The 22,493-nt window shown below is 45.7% G+C and overlaps 1 protein-coding gene across 4 annotated transcripts in view; it reads left to right on the forward strand.

Annotated features, from left to right (window-relative positions):
• myo1b (myosin IB) overlaps positions 1 to 22,493 on the forward strand; it is a 391,964-nt gene that overhangs the window by 142,496 nt on the left and 226,975 nt on the right. For all 4 annotated transcript variants that reach the window (XM_070875885.1, XM_070875887.1, XM_070875886.1 and 1 more), the window contains exon 4: positions 18,753 to 18,847. In XM_070875885.1, the coding sequence (XP_070731986.1) occupies positions 18,753 to 18,847 (95 nt within the window). The remainder of the gene's footprint in view (positions 1 to 18,752; positions 18,848 to 22,493) is intronic.

A 22,493-nucleotide genomic window follows, 5' to 3' on the forward strand; every position in this document is an offset into this window, starting at 1 on the left:
CTTTGTCTAAGGCCGTGAAGGCATTATTAAGATTTCTGATAAATTTTCATAAGCAGCAAAGAAATTGTTTGAATTCCAACCATGATCTCAGCCAGTATCCTGCCCCAGGTCTGTTTTGAAATGGCAAAATGTAGGAATCCTCTCTTAGGCAGTCCCTCGGAGTTGAGGATGACTTGCTTCCACACTAAAAATGAGTTCTAAGGTGGCTAATGAATGCTATGCGGGATCTACAGTCTGTGTCACAGGTGAGGTAGACAGTGGTTGAAGGAATGGGTGGGTGGAGTGCTTGGGTTGCCGTGCACTCTTCCTGCTATTTACGCTTGGCTTCAGCTTGCTACAGTAGGAATCCTATGTAACAGATCAGAGAACAAACTTGTGCTTAGAGGCACAGCCCAATCTATTCATGAAAGTTGGAGTTTTATATGAACTGGAATAAAATAACTGGATTGCTTCATACTAAAAATTCAAAGGGCTGAAGTTGACAATGGGACTTCAATTGTTAATCAATGTCAGTTGCAAAAAATGTTAAGCCTAATATTTTGAGCCAAGAGGACATTTGTTTCTTTTACAAATTTCAGATGCAGTTTCTTTCAGTGGCGCTTTCCAGACAGTGGGTGTGATTTTCCCGTTTCTTTTGAAATAAATGCCTATGCTTTCATCTCAATTTAAAGCCCACTGTTGAAATTGCAAGGCGGTGTGATTTTTTTTTTAAACCTGCACTGGCGATAATGAAAAACTACCAGCCAATCCTGAATCATCTGTAATAAAGATCCTGTAACTTTACTCAAGCAGCTAACAAGCCAGTGTACCAATGTAAATGTTAAAAGTTCAGTCCTCCAGCCATGAAATTCACTGTGTAAATTTAAGGTTAGGAAAAGCCCTATTGGCAACTTGTTTTAAAATTCCCAGTCCACTGATGCGATCCTGCGTGTGCTTGAGCCGAAGTAGCAGTCCTGTCTTTCCTCTTCAAAGTGGCACAGGCACGTTGGGCCGAATGACCTCATGTAAAATGTTATGATTCTATAATTGCTAATTATGATTTAATGAATATTTAAACCTAGTTTCAATATATTTTTGTTATAGATGCAAGAAAAAAATCATGGGAAAGTCATTTTTTTTAAATATCAAGCAATTTCAATAGATTAGTAAAATATGAATACTGAACACATTAATATTTTTTAGTGTGTCATAATAAATGCTAGTTTTCTCAGTATTAAGCAATTATTCAGGGTTTTTTGTAAGATAAAGTAATATGTCTTGAGTATGTTGTGATTAGAGGAGGTGCTGCCTATTTTTAAAAAAATCATTTACAGGATGTCAGCTTCGCTGGCAAAACCAGCATTTGTTGCCCTTGAAGGTGATGGTGAGCCACCTTCTTGACAACTGAATGGCTTACTAGGCCATTTCAGAGGGCAATTACGAGTCAGTCATATTGCTGTGCATCTGGAGTCCCATGTAGGCTAGAGTGGTAGGTTTCCTTCCTTAAAGGACATTAATGAACCAGGTTTTTAGGATAATCCAGTAGTTTAATTGTCATTGTTATTGAAAGTAGCTTTTTATTCCAGATTTATTTAATTAACTGAATTTAACATTCCACAGCTGCCAAGGTGGGATTTGAACTTGTATCTTTGGATTACTAGTCTAATAACATAACCACTATGCTAGTGTCCCCATATTTCCTTGTAGTTGCTGGCAGAGGTTAAATGAGTGCTTCACAAGATGCGGCACATCTAACTTAGATCTTCATAAATCTTTTGTTGTGAGTTAGCACAAGAGGGTTCTGCGTCATTCTGAATCTGAAGCATTGTGATAATACAGCTAGGAATCTCCACTTGTGGTGGCCGGTTTCTTTTGTACCACGATGGGTAGTTGGTATTTTGAAGGTCATTCAGCTGGTTCGTGCCATTGTTGCAATATTTGGCTGTGTCTGTTATGTAAGCGCTCCTAAACTGAAGATTTGTTGGGAGAATAGTTGATCTACATTGTCTTGGTAAATGAAAAGCAGGATGCTGAATACTGTAGGAAATAACAAAACCTATTGTGAAAGGTTTATCAGCACTGTTTTACTGAGGGGCTACATGGGATTTGAGTTAGGCTCTGTCACTTTTAGAGGGTAGGGATGGGGAAATGTATATGACAGCAACAGGAAGTGAGAGGAATTAAGTTTACTAACATTCTTGTACTATTAGCCTTTCAAATACCAGAATGACTGCTATTGATGTCACTCTCAATTCTTTGCCAAGTAACATAAAATGAGATAGGTTTTATGGTTTGTTACAAAAGTAGTATGTGATGTGCTCATTGAGAGGTTATTTAATAGTGATGCGTTACATGTGTCACTAAGGCTATTTAATACTGACACATGGCATGTAAGAGTGAGTCTTGTGTATGTGGGAAGCAGCCAGGGAGGGAAGGGACTATCTTGCAGTATAATAGGATTCTCTATCAATGTTTGTACTTGTAGATTTGGTATGTGCTACAAATTGCATTTGGGTGACTGAGGCAGAGATGTTGCTGCAGACCAAGATCAAATTTGGGAAATGAAAATGTTTATTGACATTTTTCACCTGCTGGCAAGTGAGCATAATAAAAATAAATGGAAACTAGTCTAAAAGGGGCTATATTGTTCTCCCAACAATATAAGAGATTGGACCATGGAAATTATTTAAAGTGCATTAATGCATTCTATGCAGTTATATCATTTGTATCAGTTGTGGCTCAATGGGTAGTACACTTGCCTCTGATGCCAGTAGGTTGTGGGTTCAAGTCCCACTCCAGGGACTTGAGCACAAAAAAATCTAGGCTGACACTCCAGTGCAGTGATGAGGGTGTGCTGCACTGCCGGATGAGATGGTAAACCAAGGTCTCGTCTGCTCTCTCAAGTGGACGTAAAAAATTCCATGCCACTATTTTGAAGAAGAGCAGGAGAGTTAACCCTGGTGTCCTGCCCAATATTTATCCCTCAATTAACATAACAAAACCACAGATTATCTGGTCATTATCACATTACTGTTTGTGGGAGCTTGCTTGTGCGCAAATTGGCTGCCGCGTTTCCTACATTACAACAGTGACTACACTCCAAAAGTACTTCATTGGTTGTAAAGCACTTTGAGACATCCGGTGGTCGTGAAAGGTGTTATATAAATTCAAGTCATTTTTTTATTGCAGCAATAGTACAAATGTCATTATTTTAAATCTTGGTTTTAATAAATAATCCAATGTAAAATATTAAAATGTAAAAATGCGTGCTGCCGCTACAATGGTGTGGGCCTCAGTGTGGTAAGCCAGCAATACCAGAGAATTCTGCTGTTTTAGTAACGCGATCTATTTGAATATTTTCCTGTAAGGTGATACTTAGTAAAACTATCTTCTCCAACTGAAACCTAAAATCAGGCATCTACTTTTGATCCAATGAACTTTCAGTACACAAGGTCATGCCTTATAGAGATGCCGGCATGGCTTTCAAGATAATGGGGGGGGGAGAGATTCCGCGAAGGGTTCTCCTGATCTCCCACTTTAATTTTGGCAGAGACGCTTGAGAAATAACATAAATGGCTGCTTTAGCAGCTTCTCCGGAGGTCCGATAATCTGAAATTAAAGCAGAAGATCGGGAAAACCTGAACAAAATTCCAGATGAGTGGTTGTATTTTAATGTAAATGTGTTTGCGAAGATTCCACTGTTAAGATAAGAGGGTAAATTCAACAATCTTGCACTCCCAGCAGGAAAAAATGTGTGAACCCTTCGTGGAATCTCTCCCCCCACCTTGAAAGCCATGCCGGCATCTCTACAATATAGATATGTGAAGAGAAAAAGATTAGTGAAGACAAACGTAGGTCCCTTGCAGTCAGATTCAGGTGAATTTATAATGGGGAACAAAGAAATGGCAGACCAATTGAACAAATACTTTGGTTCTGTCTTCACGAAGGAAGACAGAAATAACCTTCCGGAAGTACTAGGGGACTGAGGGTCTTGTGAGAAGGAGGAACTGAAGGAAATCCTTATTAGGCAGGAAATTGTGTTAGGGAATTGATGGGCTTGAAGGCCGATACATCCCCGGGACCTGATAGTCTGCATCCCAGAGTACTTAACGAAGTGGCCCTAGAAATAGTGGATGCATTGGTGATCATTTTCCAACAGTCTATCGACTCTGGACTGAAGGGTAGCTAATGTAACACTACTTTTTAAAAAGGGAGGGAGAGAGAAAGCGGGTAAGTATAGACCGGTTAGACTGACATCAGTACTGGGGAAAATGTTGGAATCAATTATTAAGGATGAAATAGCAGTGCATTTGGAAAGCAGTGACAGGATCGGTCCAAGTCAGCATGGATTTATGAAGGGGAAATCATGCTTGACAAATCTTCTGGAATTTTTTGAGGATGTAACTAGTAGAGTGGACAAGGGAGAACCAGTGGATGTGATGTATTTGGACTTTCAAAAGGCTTTTGACAAGGTCCCCACACAAGAGATTGGTGTGCAAAATCAAAGCACATGGTATTGGGGGTAATATACTGACATGGATAGAGAACTGGTTGACAGACAGGAAGTAGAGAGTCGGGATAAACGGGTCCTTTTCAGAATGGCAGGCAGTGACTAGTGGAGTGCCGCAGGGCTCAGTGCTGGGACCCCAGCTATTTACAATATACATCAATGATTTGGATGAAAGAATTGAGTGTAATATCTCCAAGTTTGCAGATGACACTAAACTGGGTGGCGGTGTGAACTGTGAGGGGGATGCTAGGAGGCTGCAGGGTGACTTGGACAGGTGAGGTGAGTGGGCAAATGCATGGCAGATGCAGTATAATGTGGATAAATGTGAGGTTATCCACTTTGAGCGCAAAAACGCAAAGACAGAATATTATCTGAATGGCAGCAGATTAGGAAATGGGGAGGTGCAACGAGACCTGGGTGTCATGGTTCATCAGTTATTGAAAGTTGGCATACAGGTACAGCAGGCAGTGAAGAAGGCAAATGGTATGTTGGCATTCATAGCTAGGCGATTTGAGTATAGGAGCAGGGAGGTCTTACTGCAGTTGTACAGGGCCTTGGTGAGGCCTCACCTGGAATATTGTGTTCAGTTTTGGTGTCCTAATCTGAGGAAGGACGTTCTTGCTATTGAGGGAGTGCAGCGAAGGTTCACCAGACTGATTCCCGGGATGGCAGGACTGACATATGAGGAGAGACTGGATCAATTGGGCCTTTATACATTGGAGTTTAGAAGGATGAGAGGGGATCTCATAGAAGCATATAAGATTCTGATGGGACCGGACAGGTTAGATGCGGGTAGAATGTTCCTGATGTTGGGGAAGTCCAGAACCAGGGGACACAGTCTTAGGATAAGGGGTAGGCCATTTAGGACTGAGATGAGGAGAAACGTCTTCACTCCGAGAGTTGTTAACCTGTGGAATTCCCTGCCGCAGAGAGTTATTAATGCCAGTTGATTGGATATATTCAAGAAGGAGTTAGATATGGCCCTTACGATTAAGGGGATCAAGGGGTACGGAGAGAAAGCAGGAAAGGGAATGATCAGCCATGATCTTATTGAATGGCGGTGCAGGCTCGAAGGGCCAAATGGCCTACTCCTGCACCTGTTTTCAATGTTTCTATGATGGGAGTCCAGATCAGTGCTACAGTGTTGTGCCCCCTCTCTCACCTACACTTTATATCAGCAGGGAGTGTGGGATTAGTGAATTTACCTGGACAGTGAATTGTTCCACAAAAACCTTTCTAACACTGTCTGAAACATGTAGCCTTTGCGAAATTTACCTTTGCTTGAAACGGGTCGCACCTTTTTCCGCCACGTCGGATGAGGTCGTCTCTTTCGGTAAATTCAGCTCTTTGTGCTTTTTTTTGCAGCGGACCGGAAGTCGGCCATAATGGGGACAGAAGTGAGGTAGTAAGGAATCTAGAGGGGTGGAAGTGGAGGTGGGACGGAGTCTCCACCGCTGTCTGTCAGCAGCAGAGCGGAGATGATGTCACCATGCTCTCCCCTTCACTTATAGGGGAGAGCCTTTGGCACTTTGAAACTTCGTTCCACTGGGAGGGTTTTGGGTCAGGCCAGCAGTCTGGCACCCAAAAAGGGTGGGTGGGGGGGGTGGGGGCGAGGTGAGGCTGCCTGTTGGTGGCCCGGCCAAACCCAGGGGCATAATTGTCAGCCCAACCTGGCAATCGGCTGAGCAAAAAAACATGGCAGCCACAGCAGCGCCCGCCCCTTGAAGAGTGGCCATGCTGCTATGGCTGACAAGAGTGAAAGCAAGGTGCACCGACAGAAAAGGCTGTCGGGGACACCGTGCAGTGGATTCGAGATTTTTGCAGCTAAATTTCGCGAGAGGTGCGATGGAGTTGCGGAAGATCGGTGGTGCGCCCTTTGATGACGCACTTCGGACGGTCGGCAGCAGCGGGGCGGAAGTGAGGATTGCCAGAAAAATCCCTGAGCTAAATTTTGCTGGCCATTCGACCGGAAGTCACCGGCCACTCGAGTCCACTGCCTGGCTGCCGCTTTCTGGCAGTAAGTAGCCTTTTTGGGGAGCTGAACTTTGGCCTCCCTATGTTCTAAAATGCACAATCTGAGGCTCCACGTCAAGTGGAATTATTTTAGGAATGGCTGCCATCAATCATCTGGTTTTTAAAATATTATTTTAGTGCTTTGCCACAATATATGTTGCAGATGATGATACAAAAGGTGGCAGAGCAGATGGTCAGGAACCAGATTCCAAAGGCTTAAAATATTTCAGGTAACTGTGCAAATAGATGACAGATGCAGTTCAGTGTGGATAAGTGTGAAATGATTAATATAGAAGCAAGGATCAACAAGAAGGAGCATGTATTAAATGGAACAATGGTACAGCAGCTGATCAGAAAAGAGTTCTTGAGGTAATACTGGCTGGACCTGTGAAATTGTAAGTACAATGCCTTTTTCTACTGGAAAGAAACACACAAATTGCTGAGTTACATTAGCCAAAGGATATATTACAGCTTAAACAAGGCTCTATTGTGTATTTAATATTAGTCAGAACCAATCTGGAGTACTGTACAGGTGCAGCATCCCGAATCCAGAACCCTCAGGACTGAGACCGTTCCAGACTCCGCGTTTTTCTGGACTTTGGAACGTCTTTCTGACGTCACGAATCCGGAAACACCCGAGCCCAGGTTCGGGTATTTGCGGATTTTGGAATGTCAGAAAGGGTGGGGTGGGGGTGGTGCGCGCTGAGGAACTGTTCGGGGCGCCGGCCCCGTCGGTGAGGACGTTGGCGGAGCCCAGCCGCCGAGGAGTTGTTCGGGCAGGCCTCGCCGAGGAGGAAGTGTTTGGGCGGGCCCCGCCGAGGAGTTGTTCAGGCGGGCCTCGCCGAGGAGGAAGTGTTTGGGCGGGTCTCGCCGAGGAGTTGTTTGGGCGGGCCTCGCCGAGGAGGAAGTGTTTGGGCGGGCCTCGCCGAGGAGTTGTTCAGGCGGGCCTCGCCGAGGAGGAAGTGTTTGGGCGGGCCTCGCCGAGGAGTTGTTTGGGCGGGCCTCGCCGAGGAGTTGTTTGGGCGGCCTCGCCGAGGAGTTGTTTGGGCGGCCTCGCCGAGGAGTTGTTTGGGCGGGCCCCGCCGAGGAGTTGTTCGGGAGGGCCTCGCAGAGGAGGAAGTGTTTGGGCGGGCCTCGCCGAGGAGTTGTTTGGGCGGGCCCCGCCGAGGAGTTGTTCAGGCGGGCCTCGCCGAGGAGGAAGTGTTTGGGCGGGCCTCGCCGAGGAGTTGTTTGGGCGGCCTCGCCGAGGAGTTGTTTGGGCGGCCTCGCCGAGGAGTTGTTTGGGCGGCCTCGCCGAGGAGTTGTTCAGGCGGGCCTCGCCGAGGAGGAAGTGTTTGGGCGGGCCCCGCCGAGGAGTTGTTCGGACAGGCCTCGCCGAGGAGTTATTTGGGCGGCCTCGCCGAGGAGTTGTTTGGGCGGGCCCCGCCGAGGAGTTGTTCAGGCGGGCCTCGCCGAGGAGGAAGTGTTTGGGCACGCCTCGCCGAGGAGTTGTTCAGGCGGGCCTCGCCGAGGAGGAAGTGTTTGGGCGCGCCTCGCCGAGGAGTTGTTCGGGAGGGCCTCGCAGAGGAGGAAGTGTTCGGGCTCGCCTCGCCGAGGAGGAAGTGTTTGGGCAGGCCGCCGAGGAGGAAGTGTTCAGGCGGGCCTCGCCGAGGAGGAAGTGTTTGGGCGCGCCTCGCCGAGGAGTTGTTCGGGCGGGCCTCGCCGAGGAGGAAGTGTTCGGGCTCGCCTCGCCGAGGAGGAAGTGTTTGGGCAGGCCGCCGAGGAGGAAGTGTTCAGGCGGGCCTCGCCGAGGAGGAAGTGTTTGGGCGGGCCCCGCCGAGGAGTTGTTCGGGCGGGCCTCGCCGAGGAGGAAGTGTTTGGGCGGGCCTCGCCGAGGAGGAAGTGTTCGGGCGCACCTCGCCGAGGAGGAAGTGTTTGGGCAGGCCGCCGAGGAGGAAGTGTTCGGGCAGGCCGCTGTGGAGGAAGTGTTTGGGCGGGCCCCGCCGAGGAGGAAGTGTTTGGGCAGGCCGCCGAGGAGGAAGTGTTCGGGCAGGCCGCTGTGGAGGAAGTGTTCGGGAGGGCCTCGCCGAGGAGGAAGTGTTCGGGCGCGCCTCGCTGAGGAGGAAGTGTTCGGGCGGGCCTCGCCGAGGAGGAAGTGTTCGGGCGGCCTCGCCGAGGAGGAGGTGTTCGGGCAGGCCGCCGAGGAGGAAGTGTTCGGGCGGCCTCGCTGAGGAGGAAGTGTTCGGGCGGGCCTCGCCGAGGAGGAAGTGTTCGGGCGGGCCTCGCCGAGGAGGAAGTGTTCGGGCGGGCCTCGCCGAGGAGGAAGTGTTCGGGCCGGCCGGCGAGGAGGAAGTGTTTGGGCGGGCCTCGCCGAGGAGGAAGTGTTCGGGAGGGCCTCGCCGAGGAGGAAGTGTTCGGGAGGGCCTCGCCGAGGAGGAAGTGTTCGGGAGGGCCTCGCCGAGGAGGAAGTGTTCGGGAGGGCCTCGCCGAGGAGGAAGTGTTCGGGAGGGCCTCGCCGAGGAGGAAGTGTTCGGGAGGGCCTCGCCGAGGAGGAAGTGTTCGGGAGGGCCTCGCCGAGGAAGAAGTGTTCGGGCGGGCCTCGCCGAGGAGGAAGTGTTCGGGAGGGCCTCGCCGAGGAGGAAGTGTTTGGGTGGGCCCCACCGAGGAGGAAGTGTTTGGGCGGGCCCCACCGAGGAGGAGCTGGTTGGACGGCCCCGTCGTGGAGGAGATGTTTGGGCGGGCCGGCGAGGAGGAAGTGTTTTGGCGGCCTCGCCGAGGAGGAAGTGTTCGGGCGGCCTCGCCGAGGAGGAAGTGTTCGGGCGGCCTCGCCGAGGAGGAAGTGTTTGGGCGGGCCCCGCCGAGGAGGAGCTGGTTGGGCGGGCCCCACCGAGGAGGAGCTGGTTGGGCGGCCCCGTTGTGGAGAAGGTGTTTGGGTGGGCCGGCGAGGAGGCCCCGAGGTCGGGCAGCGGCGTGGCAAGAGGCAGTGAAGCGAGGCCTGAGGACGGGCAGCAGCGGCGGTGAGGCGAGGCCCAAGGTCGGGCAGCTGCGGGACCCCGAGGTCGGCAGGGTCAGTGTGTCCGGATTTCGGAACATTTTACGGATTCCGGACAACACTTCCACCAATCGGTCCGGATTCCGGAACTCTGAATTTTGGATGCTGCACCTGTATACAGTTCTGGTCAGCTAACCAGAGGAAGGATGCTACGTTTATATTTTAGAAGTACAGAGGTGGTCAATGAAGGTGATTCTGGCATCAGTAATTTAAGTTGTGAGGAAAAGTTAAGGAAGGTGGCTTGTTTAGAAAAGAGTAGATTTTGAGGTTATCGAATTGAAGTTTTCACAATTATAAAGGCAACTAATTGAGTAGACTGGGTCTTTATTCGTTGGAGTTCAGAAGGATGAGGGGTGATCTTATAGAAACATTTAAAATAATGAAAGGGATAGACAAGATAGAGGTAGAGAGGTTGTTTCCACTGGTCGGGGAGACTAGAACTTGGGGGCACAGCCTCAAAATACGGAGGTGCCAATTTAAAACCGAATTGAGAAGGAATTTCTTCTCCCAGAGGGTTGTGAATCTGTGGAATTCTCTGCCCAAGGAAGCAGTTGAGGCTAGCTCACTGAATGTATTCAAGTCACAGATAGATAGATTTTTAACCAATAAGGGAATTAAGGGTTATGGGGAGAGGGCGGGTAAGTGGAGCTGAGTACACGGCCAGATCGGCCATGATCTTATTGAATGGCAGAGCAGGCTCGAGGGGCTAGATGGCCTACTCCTGTTCCTAATTCTTATGTTCTAACTAGTGAAATTCATTGCAGTAAATTATCCACTGTGTTGAGGGGTCAAAAACCAGAGGATAACAGCAGAATCTTGTGAGGAAAAAGAAGATTCAGGGTAATTTCTTGATCTAAAGGGTAATGGAACTGTGGCAATTTTACTATGGAAAGCCACTGAAGTAAACATTATAATTATGTATATTCCTGGACAGAGAAGAGATTTAGTTGAGTCAGTGGGGTTGATCAATGAAAAAAGGCCAGGCTTGTTGTGGCTAATCGACTTTTCATATTCTTAAAAATGTTTGCGTTTTTAATATATTGAAATACCTGATTTTCCTCCGTGATGTGCAACACAATAATCCAGCTCTAGTATTCAAATGATCAATGCAGACTACTCCAGCTTTGCATTCAAAGTTTATAATTACTGAGTAGAAATATTCAGATGCTATCAGAAACTATGTATGGCTTGAGTCTTTGGTTTTACAAAAGAGATGCAGGCAAGGACGGCATTCATTCAGAAAGAGCCTTCAGTCCTCTCACCACAGCAATCTCTTAATTTCCCCTGCCTCCCCCCCTTGCCCCGCAAAGAAATCCCTCTCTATTTACACACTAACACTTTGTACCACTATTGGTAAATTCTTCATTCCATTCATATCCCACCCCAAATACATCAGCTTTCCCGTTGCCACTTCACTCTCAATACTTCCTCTCTGTTCTCCATACGTCTAGCTGCAGGTACTGCTGGGCCTTCTCTCCAGCAAGAGGAAAACAAAGGTAGGATTATTCCAGCCTCTCTAGTTGGAGTGGAAAGATTCTGTTAGCTAAGTGATAATATTTAAGTCGGAACTTTTTCATTTCTGCTCTGGAGATTGGTGTAGTTCAGCCCTGCAATAGCATCCTCTTACTTTCTCTTGTATGACAGAAAGCAATGTTGAACAGTAACAACTGCGCAGGTTGAATAAAAGGCATTGAAAGAAAGACTTGCATTTATATAGGATGTCCCAAAGCACTTTACATCCAATTAAGTACTTTTGAAGTGTAGACATGTAATGCAGGAAACAAGGCACCCAATTTACACACAGCAACCTCCCAAAAACTGCAATGTGATAATGACAAGATAAGCTGTTTTTAGGTTAAGGTTGATATAAATATTGGCGAGGAACGCCGGGGAGATATTCCTTGCTCCTCTTCAAAATAGTTCCATGGAATCTTTTTCGTCCACCTGAGAGAGCAGATGGAGGCTCGGTTTAATGTCTCATCTAAAAGACGGCACCTCTAACAGTGTAGCCTGAATTATGTCCTCATGTCTCTGGGGTGGGACTCCTACCCACAATCTTCTGACCCAAAGGTGAGAGTGCTACCACTGAACCACGATTGACACCCACTGGAGAAGAAAAGATGACCAATGAAGCAGCAGATTGGAGTATCTACATTATGGAGTGGTAGGACATCAATCATAACCACAATCCCATCCACGCCAGCAAGTTTTTGGCTATCTGGTGGTTGGGGAAGGAGTCACAGAGCCTTCCGTACAGCTGGAGACAATTGGCACAAGTCATTTGGCTGCTTTCATGGATTTCTTATCACCTGGCTAATAAGCAATGGTCATCATAGGCAGTCCCTCGAAATCGACTTGCTTCCACTCTAAAAGTGAGTTCTCAGGTGGCTGTACAGTCTAATACGGGAATTACAGTCTCTTTCACTGGTGGAAGAGACAGTGGTTGAAGGAAAGTGTGGGTGGGGAATCTGATTTGCCGTACGCTCCTTCTGCTGTCTGCGCTTCATTTCTGCATGCTCTTGGCGACGAGACTCGGGGTGCTCAACGCCCTCCCGGATGCTTTTCCTCCATTTCGGGCAGTCTTGGGCCGGAGATTCCCAGGTGCCAGTGGGGATGTTGCACCTTATCAAGGAGGCTTTGCGGGTGTCCTTGAAACGTTTCCTCTGCCCACCTTGGGCTCGCTTGCCTTGTAGGAGTTCCGAGGAGAGCACTTGCTTTGGGAGTTTCATGTCGCGCATGCGGACGATGTGGCCAGCCCAACAGAGCTGGTCGAGTGTGGTCAATGCTTCGATGCTGGGGATGTTGGCCTGAACGAGAACACTGACAGTGCGTTTATCCTCCCAGTGAATTTGCAGGACCTTGCAGAGGCAGCGTTGGTGGTACTTCTGGTGTCTACTGCATATGGTCCACGTCTCTCAGCCATATAGGAGGGCAGGTATCACTACTGCCCTGTAGACCATAAGCTTTATGCCAGATTTGAAGTCCTGGTCTTTAAACACACTCTTCCTCAGGCGACCGAAGGCAGCGCTGGGACACTGGAGGCAGTGTTGGACCTCGTCATCGATGTCTGCCCTTGTTGATAGTAGGCTCCTGAGGTATGGAAAATTGTCCACGTTGTCCAAGGTCGTGCCGTGGATTTTGATGACTCGGGGGCAGTGCTGTGTGGCGGGGTCAGGTTGGTGGAGGACCTTTGTCTTACGGATATTTAGTGTATCGGAGGTCTGGGTCCAATTTGCCTGAAGAGAAGGAAAATAGATTTATTAGAGGTGCAGAATATTATTAAAAACACGCTTCTTTGTGCAACTCCACCAACCCTGCCCCCCCAGTTAAATTAAGAAGGGGCAGTGCTTTAGAATTGTGCCACAGGAAATGTTGGAAGGTAAATCAACATTGCCAAACCAAGACTACTTCTGATTTTTAGATTTATTTTGTTAAGACTGACTGGAGGCGTTACAAGTATAATTAATGTTCTTGGACCTTCTCATGGGAGCTGGATAAATTGTGAGATATTTGGGCTCCTTGTTGACAGTAGGGACTTATTATTAAAAGTTTGAAAACACACATTGGGAAATGAGGCTGTAAATATAAAACACAGCACAGTAATTAAATTGTAGATCTGATTCAGGGGCAGGCTGTCCAGATATTATTTTTCTCTTCTTTGTAGTCACTGATTTATTGTACACACTTCTGACAGTTAGGAATGTGCAAGATTCAAATACTTTCTTGAGATATGTTTGGGAATGCAAAAAAATGGCAATAACACTGAACAAAATGCTACTGCTGTGCAGGCTGCTCAGGCTTTCTCTTATACTTTCATCTTTTTCTTTCTGTTTCCTTTTTTGACTCGATGGCTGGGACTTCCCATCCTGCTTCTGAGTTGGGTCAAGGTCTGCCATTTTGATGTTCGCCTCCTCCTGCTATTTCCTGCAGGTAGAGACTGACAACATACAATATGCCTGCCTATTGTAAGCATATACGAATGAGATCTAACCTATTACTTGTCACTGGTGTTGCAATGCTGGATGGCAGGGATGCCTGTCCCTTGTAACCATCGTTCCTCGGGATACCAAATGCTCCATTTAAAGTTTAAATGGTCCATAGACTGATTGCAGAATGATCAATTGCTTAAGGTCAAGTGCTTTTTGCAGTTATTTCAACAATCTCCTCAATACTCCTTTTACAGGATTTCATAAACTGCAAATCTTAGCTGTACCAGAAAAATGTTAATACCACATGTACTCAAATATAAGATGAGAAATTTAGGTTTGGGGTTAATCTTGAAAGTCATTGAGGTGTATAGTAGAATAGCTCATTTTTTTTAGAAATAGGAGCAGGAGTAGGCCATTCAATACCTCAACTCCACTTTCCTGCACTATCCCCATATCCCTTGATTCCCTTGCTGATTGCAGTGTGGGCAGGCACAGCAGCAGAGGCGAAGGAGCGACAAGAGTCCATGGAGGGAAGTGACCAGGGCCCAAGAGAGGCGTGAATCTGGGGCCCAGAAGAGGCGAGGCCCAGGGGAAGCACGGGCCGGCCCACACCGCGATATGTGTGTGTGCTCGGTCTGTGCAGCAGAGCTGGTCTCCAGTTAGTCTTGAGTAATCCTTGCCACTGGACCAAGACCTAGCTCTGTCAAGCCTGTGTGGTGGCTGGTGTGCAACGGCCACCACACGTTAAAAAAATCCAAGCACAGGCATCTTCCACCCTTCACAATGTAGTTCTGGATCTGGAATATTAGGTCCTTCATTGAAACACCTGTGAACTCATCCCTGTTTGGCCTGGAAGCAAGTCATCCTTGCTTCGAGGGACTGCCTATGATGATGATGATTCCCTTGATATCCAAAAATCTAGCGATCTCTGTCTTGCATTTCCTCAATGACTGAGCCTCCACAGCCCTCTGGGGTAGAGAATTTACAAAGATTCACCACCCTCTGAGTGAAGAAGTTCCTCCACATTTCAGTCCTAAATGGCCGACCCCTTGTTCTGAGACTGTGACCCTTGGTTCTAGAATCCCCAGCTAGAGAAAACATCCTCCCTACATCTACCTTGTCAAACTCAAAGAATTTTGTATGTTTCAATGGGATCACCTCTCATTCTTCTAAACTCTAGGGATTATAGGCCTCGTTTATTCAATCTCTCCTCATAGGACAATCCCCCCATTCCAGGAATCAGTCTGTTGAACCATCATTGCACTCCGTCTATGGCAAGTATATCCTTCCTTAGGTAAGGAGACCAAAACTGTACACAATACTCCAGATGCAGTCTCACCAGGGCCCTATATAATTGCAGTAAGACACCTTTACTCTTGTACTCAAATCCTCTTGTAATAAAGGGCAACATACCATTTACAGAGTGCACTCACCCACTTCTAGCCCAGTCTAACTCTCCTATCCGTCCTGGACTGCCCAGAACTATTTTCTTCGGACTCCTGCTGGCCTTTTTCTCCAGTTCTTGGTTTCCTGCTCTCATCTCTCCATCTTACTGCTCTCTTCCTCCTAATATGAGTGTTCAAAATGCTATCTTACTTTTCAGTGCTACCCATACTGATGAGACTCTTCACTGTAAGAAAAAAAGGTGCTGATTTCCATTCTAAAGATTAATTCAAATAATATAAATCTTTGCCTCCCATTTGCCGTTTGGATTGGTCCACAGTGGTAATCATGACTGGAACAGGGAATGCACGTTAATTAAATCCCACTATCTGGGAAGACACTCTGCACCCGAAATTCAGTACCGCTGGAAAGCTGGTGCTCCTCCCATCTTGTTGTGCCCATTAGTGCCGACATTTTTTCGTGGCTGGCCCACCCCATATTCAGCTCCAAAAATGAACAAATGGGTTCTAGCGCTAGTGAATCCTTCCAAAGTGAATTTTTCAGCAGTGTGGCTGTCTTAATTTGAGCGCTATCACCACTGAGAAATTCAGCATGCAGGTAAGGGTTTCTAATGAGCCAGTTGCTCCAGGGTTTGCAGCAAGGTCCTGAGGGGGGGCAGGAGTTTGGAAGGATGGCTGGTGGAAGAGGCGCAAGGAGAGCTAACAGGTTCACTGATATGGAGCTGGAGAGAGTGATGGATGATATGGAGGACAGAAGAAAAATACTGTTTCCTGACCGGTAGGGTGCTGGCCAGACTGCTCCCGGCTCTTCCAGGCTGGCGATGGGTCGATGTCCCCTAGCTCTGGGGCGACGGGGATCCTCCTCCTCCTTCTGCTCCTGTGGCTTCTCCTCCTCCTCCTTGGGTGGTACTGCTGGCTTGACCTCCAGTGGCTGTCCCCTCATGATGGCCAGGTTGTGCAGCATGCAGCAGACCACGATGATGATGGAGACTCATTAAGGAGAGTACTGCAAGGTGATGGCGACACCTTCTCCTGCATGCCGCCCTGCTTCTGAGCAGGTGTGCCAGGTGTCGCCTGCCCAACACTCCTCCCATCCTCAGGGTGAACCCTGCCAAGCAGATCGCTGCAGCCCACGGGACTCCACTAAAGGGCCAGACCTAAAAGTTGTACATAATATGGTGGAATTCTGCATTAGGATGGAGAATGAAACAGTTAATTCAGAGACCATGGTCCAGAACTTAAAGAAGGCTAACTTTGAAGGTATGAGGCGTGAATTGGCTGAGATGGATTGGCGAATGATACTTAAGGGGTTGACTGTGGATGGGCAATGGCAGACATTTAGAGACCGCATGGATGAACTACAACAATTGTACATTCCTGTCTGGCATAGAAATAAAAAAGGGAAGGTGGCTCAACCGTGGCTATCAAGGGAAATCAGGGATAGTATTAAAGCCAAGGAAGTGGCATACAAATTAGCCAGAAATAGCAGCGAACCTGGGGACTGGGAGAAATTTAGAACTCAGCAGAGGAGGACAAAGGGTTTGATTAGGGCAGGGAAAATGGAGTATGAGAAGAAGCTTGCAGGGAACATTAAGACGGATTGCAAAAGTTTCTATAGATATGTAAAGAGAAAAAGGTTAGTAAAGACAAATGTAGGTCCCCTGCAGTCAGAATCAGGGGAAGTCATAACGGGGAACAAAAAGTTACCTTTACAGCGGCTTCATTCTGCCATTTCTGGCGGAAATGAGCACCGCTCAAATCCCCCCGAGTTGAATATGACTCGGGGAGGCAAAAGTACCCGACCGCGGCGGCCAATCGATTTTTTTCGATCGACTGCCCAAACTCCGTGGTAGCCATCCCTTCAGGGACGGTGAATGTCGACCCCAAGAAATCTCTACAGCTTCCTACAGACATGAAGAATTTGATTTTAATACTGTGAGGTGACCAGTCTTCCAGTAAGGACCACCATCTTGTCAGTGCTGCTGATGCTGGGTTGGCCATTGTTGACTAGCCTTCTATCACATCGTCACTAAAATCGATGTACAATCAAGGTTGCTGGGAGTGAGATGAGAAGATGTCCTTCGATCATGCACACATGTAATTGGCATATAATTGTTGTGATGGCCTTATGAGAGCATGTTTCATTTTAAATGGGAGGTTGTTGCATGTTTTTGGTATGACAATTAAATTACTTTTAAGGTTAAATTCAATTAGGACTTGAGAGGGATAACGAAAGCTACAATAGGCAGAGCATCTGCTGCAATGTCATCTTTTGCCTAGGGTGGATATTGGCAGCTTTATCCAACAGTCTTTTCCAGTAAGTAAGTCTACCCACAAAATCCTCAACAAGCCAATGATCTATCTCCTTTAAATGCAAGGTTCTACATTTCCAGTATTAACTAGTTATGACTGCTGGAATCTTTGCACCGAATCATGGAAAGTGCTGTTTGCTTGGATGAAGGATCTCGGTATCAGACTCCTTGAGCTGTTTCAAGAGTTAATGTACCATCCAGTATGAAACTGAGGCACAACAGACCAGGAGGGTCCAGGTTTGATTTCTGGTCTGTACTACATCAGCTGAATAGTAATGGGGGCATCACAACTTGCCTTAGCATCCCTTGCCTCAGGAGGAGAAAAATCAGGTCGGGTTCTCATTTCGAATAATTATCCATTGATCATTTGCTGAACCGTGCACAGTGGGTGAGGACAGGATTGGGCTCAGCCATGATGCCTCAGCAATCAAATAGCCTGTCTCTACTCACATGTAAAGAATGGACATTTGATTGAGGTTACTGAAGGGATCCCGTGCCTGTCGAACAGTAGTGTTATCTTTTGCCGAGGGTGGATAATGGCAGCTTTGTACGGCAGTCTCTTCCAGAAAATATGTCTCGCTATAAATCTTGGAAGATGGGAAGGAGGGTCGGTGTCTCGTTCTAGTTCAATCACATTTAAAAAAACATTTTTTATTTGTTCACGGGATGTGGGCGTCGCTGGCAAGGCCAGCATTTATTGCCCGTCCCTGATTTCCCTTGAGAAGAAGGTGGCAAACCATCTTCTTGAACCGCTGCAGTCCGTGTGGTGATGGTAGGGAGGGAGTTCCGGGATTTTGACCCAGCGACGATGAAGGTAGTTACTTGTTCTCCCAAATGAAACCAGTGATATGCTTAGAGAAGTATAATATTGAAAAGACAAATGAAGAAAGGAAGTTGGCAGTGAGTGATTTATTTGCTCGGTTGTGCAGTAGTGTGTGGTCCTGTTATGCTGCCGGTTTAGTAGATTTAATGCATTCTTACCTTAATTTGTTATGTCTTATGATTTTGTATTAGCATGTGGTATTTTAGAGGTTATGCATAGTGTGACATGTTAGTATGTTGAGACACTCTATTGTGATTATATTGATATGTATGATCTAACCTAACCTGAGCTCAGAAAACAAGAATATCAAACTGCAGACATTTGCACAAATGTCACTACTGATAATTAGTTGAACAGTTCTCGCCTCTTGCTCATCGCTCCACCATTGGCAGCCATGCCTTCAGCTGCCAAGGCTCTAAGCTCCAGAATTCCCTCCCTAACCCTTTCCACTTCTCTACCTCTCTACCTCTCCTTTTTTAAGGCATTTCTTAAACTGTACCTCTTTGACTAAGCTTTCTGTCACCTGTCCTATTAGCTCATTATGTGGCTCAGTTTCAAATTCTGTTTGATAACTTTTCTGTGAAGTGCCTTGGGACATTTTACTATGTTAAAGGCGCTATATAAATGCAAGTTTTTGTTGTAGGTGACCTTCAGGATTGTTTTTGACCTGTCAATTCTCCCGCTCTTCTGCAGAAAAGTTATCAGAATTTTTTATAAATTCAGATGCTATAACAGATGTATTATTTCCACAGCTACGCTTTAGCAGATGAAGCCTACAGATCTCTACGAGACCAGGATAAGGATCAATGTATACTTATCACCGGAGAAAGTGGAGCCGGCAAAACAGGTATTAATACATTGTATCTAGTAAACACCACAGAAAGTTCTCGCAGGTTTAGCAACGATTGGTTTCATCACTGAGACAAATGGCAGTGCAGCAGCCCATAAGTTCATTCCTACGTTTATTTGGAGGCACTAAAAATGGTATAAGTTTGCACCATGGAATGGAAACTACTTTGAGTGCATTTTATAAAGATTCTGTGCACATATTAAATGTTACAAAAATATTGAGAGTTGAAACACAGCGGCATAAGTTGTTTATTTAAAGTATTGGCAGAACTATGGGAAGCAGAGAACTCCATATTTTTATTTTAGAATTGCAGGATAACCTCGAGTGCTTTGGAAATGTGGAAATGGAATTTAGCTTTTAAAAAAGTTATCGTGATGTCAAATAAGAATTAGATAATAAGAATATAAGTACATAAAGTGTTTTGTGTGGATTTTTGATTTAAGTTCTGTGCACTGTGTACATAATTTTTCATCAGTTAGTGTAGTATATTTGAAAAGTTATCCTATCTTTAAGGGAGGATTAATCAGGACCGCTGGTTTATGGTGATTGAATAAGTCAAATTACATTTTTATTATATGAGATTCTAGATTATTTTAATCAGAGTTTTGTGGATCATATTTTGAATTCCATCTATTTCCCATGGTCTTGGAGATTATAAATATTGGTAACGGTGTATGTGTTGCAAAGTTTCAATTCGGTGCTGCAATGAGCAAATGTGCATTGGGATAGATTTTTGAATTTTCCCTTCAAATTTCTTCATTCTTATTCTCTCCTCTCTCTGCCAGTATTTCCCCCTCCCAATTCCACCCACTCTAATTCTCTCCTTCTCCATTGTTCCTCTGTTGCCATTAGCAGCTCACAATTCCAGCAAGTTACTCCATAAATTATACTTGAGCTGAAGGGTGCAAGAAAAAGTCCAACCAACGGGGCAGGTTGCGAGATAGGCCACTCCAGGAATATTTGGCACATTGACTCTCTGCTGGATTACGGTTCAGCTGGTTGACAGACGTGCCTTCAGTTGTCTAGGCTCCAAGTTCTGGAATTCCTTCCCTAATCCTCTCTGCAGCTACACCTCTCGCTCCTCCTTTAAGATGCTCCTTAAAACCTACCTCTTTGACCGAGCTTTTGATCACCTGTCCTAATGTCTCCCTTTGTGGCTCAGTGTCAATTTGTTTTGTCTGATTATGCTCAAGTGAAGCACTTTGGGTCATTTTCCTATGTTAAAGGTGCTATATAAATGCAGGTTGTTGTTGGTGCCCTCTAGTTTCTTGTCCTAATGGCCATTATTCACATGTGGACCTTGATAGTGAGCGTCAGCAGGCTAATCAGCTGCGGGGGCCAGCACAGCCAAGCCTAATCTGATCCTATTCTATCCTGAGATTCAAACATGTGAACCTTCAGCATGAATCAGTACCCAAAAATGGTAAGCCTGGCCGATTTTACCTAACCCAAGGGCATCAAGACCAAATATAATGAAACTCTACTGCTGCCCTGCCTGAGATTAGATAATACAGCAGAGACAGTGGCTCAAACCGGGAAATGTCCTGGTCTTTTTGGCTTATCAACTCAGTGCCTTAATCATCAGGTTAGTTGATTTTCCCTCTTTCTAATAAGTTGTGGGATAGATATTCTGGTCAGCAGAAATGTTACTGCTGATGAAGAAAAGATTGGGTTGACAGGAATAGACTTTTTTTTCTGGCTCCCAACTTTAATTGCACTGCATTTAAATTTTCATCAAATTTTAGGCCAGAGTTAAGTATTCTCGCAAAGAATGTGTGAGAACTTTATTACCATATGTTCATTATTTAGAAAGCAGTCTGCACAATTTCCTGTTTTTTCTAATGTAATATTTCAGTGTTCACAGCCTGCCCACGTTTAGTGGACGTATAGGGAAGCTACATTGCCAGGAGGGAATTGTGCTTTTTTAAAATCCACAAGCATGTAAGAAATATTTCTGTTAATAGAAAAACAGCTGGATATTGCCTCCAGATGACAGGAGACTGACTGTAAATGCAACATTTACAGAAATGCAGCAGGACAGAAAGATTCTTGAGAAGAGGTGGAGTCCAAAGAGTGGCTCCTAGAATAATAACTTTCACACCAGTTGCATTTGTAACCTTCCTAATTACGGTCTAGTAACGTCTGTGATTCTCTTCTATTCTGGTCCGTGTGTAAAAATGGCTTAACCCAGAGAAAATCGGAAATGCTAAGCTGTTAGCAGTTTCGATAGGAACTTTAAAAAAAATTATGGCTATATTTCAACACTTGCTCTTGATTCGGCTAATTAGGATTGATTCATAAAGGACAGCTAAAACTTAACCATAAATGAGTGAAATAAAAGGCTGGTAAATATATTTTGTATCCAGCACTACAGTATATTTAATTGTTTCCAGGAATACTGTGAAGCCAACTAAGTTCCTATCCATTGTTACCTTCTTGAGAAGTGATAACTGGGGAAAGGATTTTCCACCTGAATCAAATGGAGCCATTTACATAACTTTACATAGAATTTACAGCACTGAAACAGGCCATTCGGTCCAACAGGTCTATGCTGCACACGATCCACCTCCCACCCCTCTTCATCTAATCCTATCAGAATATCCTTTGATTCCTTTCTCCCTCATGTACTTATCTAGCTTCCCCTTAAATGCATCTATGCCAGGGGTGGGCAATTATTTGGGCTGGAGGGCCACTTAACAAGTTTTGGTGAACTGTTGAGGGCCGCACACCAATGTTTCCCCTTAGGTATGTAGTCACATAACAATTGCGAGATTCCACCCAGGCCGCCCACCAGCTCCTGCCATTAGAAGAGACATTGTGCATGGAAATTTAAAGGGACCACGCACACAAAATATTACGGGGAACTTTGCATTAACATACACATAAATTCAGATAGTAGTCAAATACTATCTTAAATACACAAAATGTAGTGTAAAATTGTAAAATCTTCCGTTATTAAATGAATGAAATGATTGATCGATTGATTACATGTTGTACTGAAAGTCTATGTGGCTCAAGTCTGCAGGGCCTCCGACATGAGAGGTGTTCTCTTTTTCGTGTGCTGAATACAGGAGCCCGAGGCCTTGCAAAGCCTGAGTTACAATCGCCGTGCTATTACTTGGAGTCCTTGTGCTCCAGGATCCACTCCCGTGTCTAAGACGGCGATGAGAATTCCCCTACCATCGTACTCTAGGTACCGGGAGTGAAGCACACCATTCTTTTTTCTATCTATATAGTATTGTATATGTAATTAGTTATATTGGAAAATAATATTGTTTGAAAATGTATTCCTACAATGTTATATTTTAAAATCTCCTGCAGTAATAGAACTAGCATTGCATATGATAGTAATCAGAGTAGCAGGATAAATGTCCAAGTGATTGAGTGTGTCTCATTTGTAGATTTATATTACAATATTTCAAACTTAAACTGACCAAAAAATTTAATTTTATTCATATTTGTAAAAGAACTGATTACTCACATTTGACAATTATTGCCTTCCTTTTGCAGCGATTAACGACTGGGTGATTAGTCCGGATATGATGCAAGGGATTTCTGTGCAACCTATATAACATATAGGGCTAGACTTTCCACGTTTTTTTGTATGCTTAACACCCACTTAACGTCCATTTTACTGCTGAAA

Source organism: Pristiophorus japonicus, chromosome 3, assembly GCF_044704955.1.
Source record: "Pristiophorus japonicus isolate sPriJap1 chromosome 3, sPriJap1.hap1, whole genome shotgun sequence".
NCBI classification, from domain to species: domain Eukaryota; kingdom Metazoa; phylum Chordata; class Chondrichthyes; family Pristiophoridae; genus Pristiophorus; species Pristiophorus japonicus.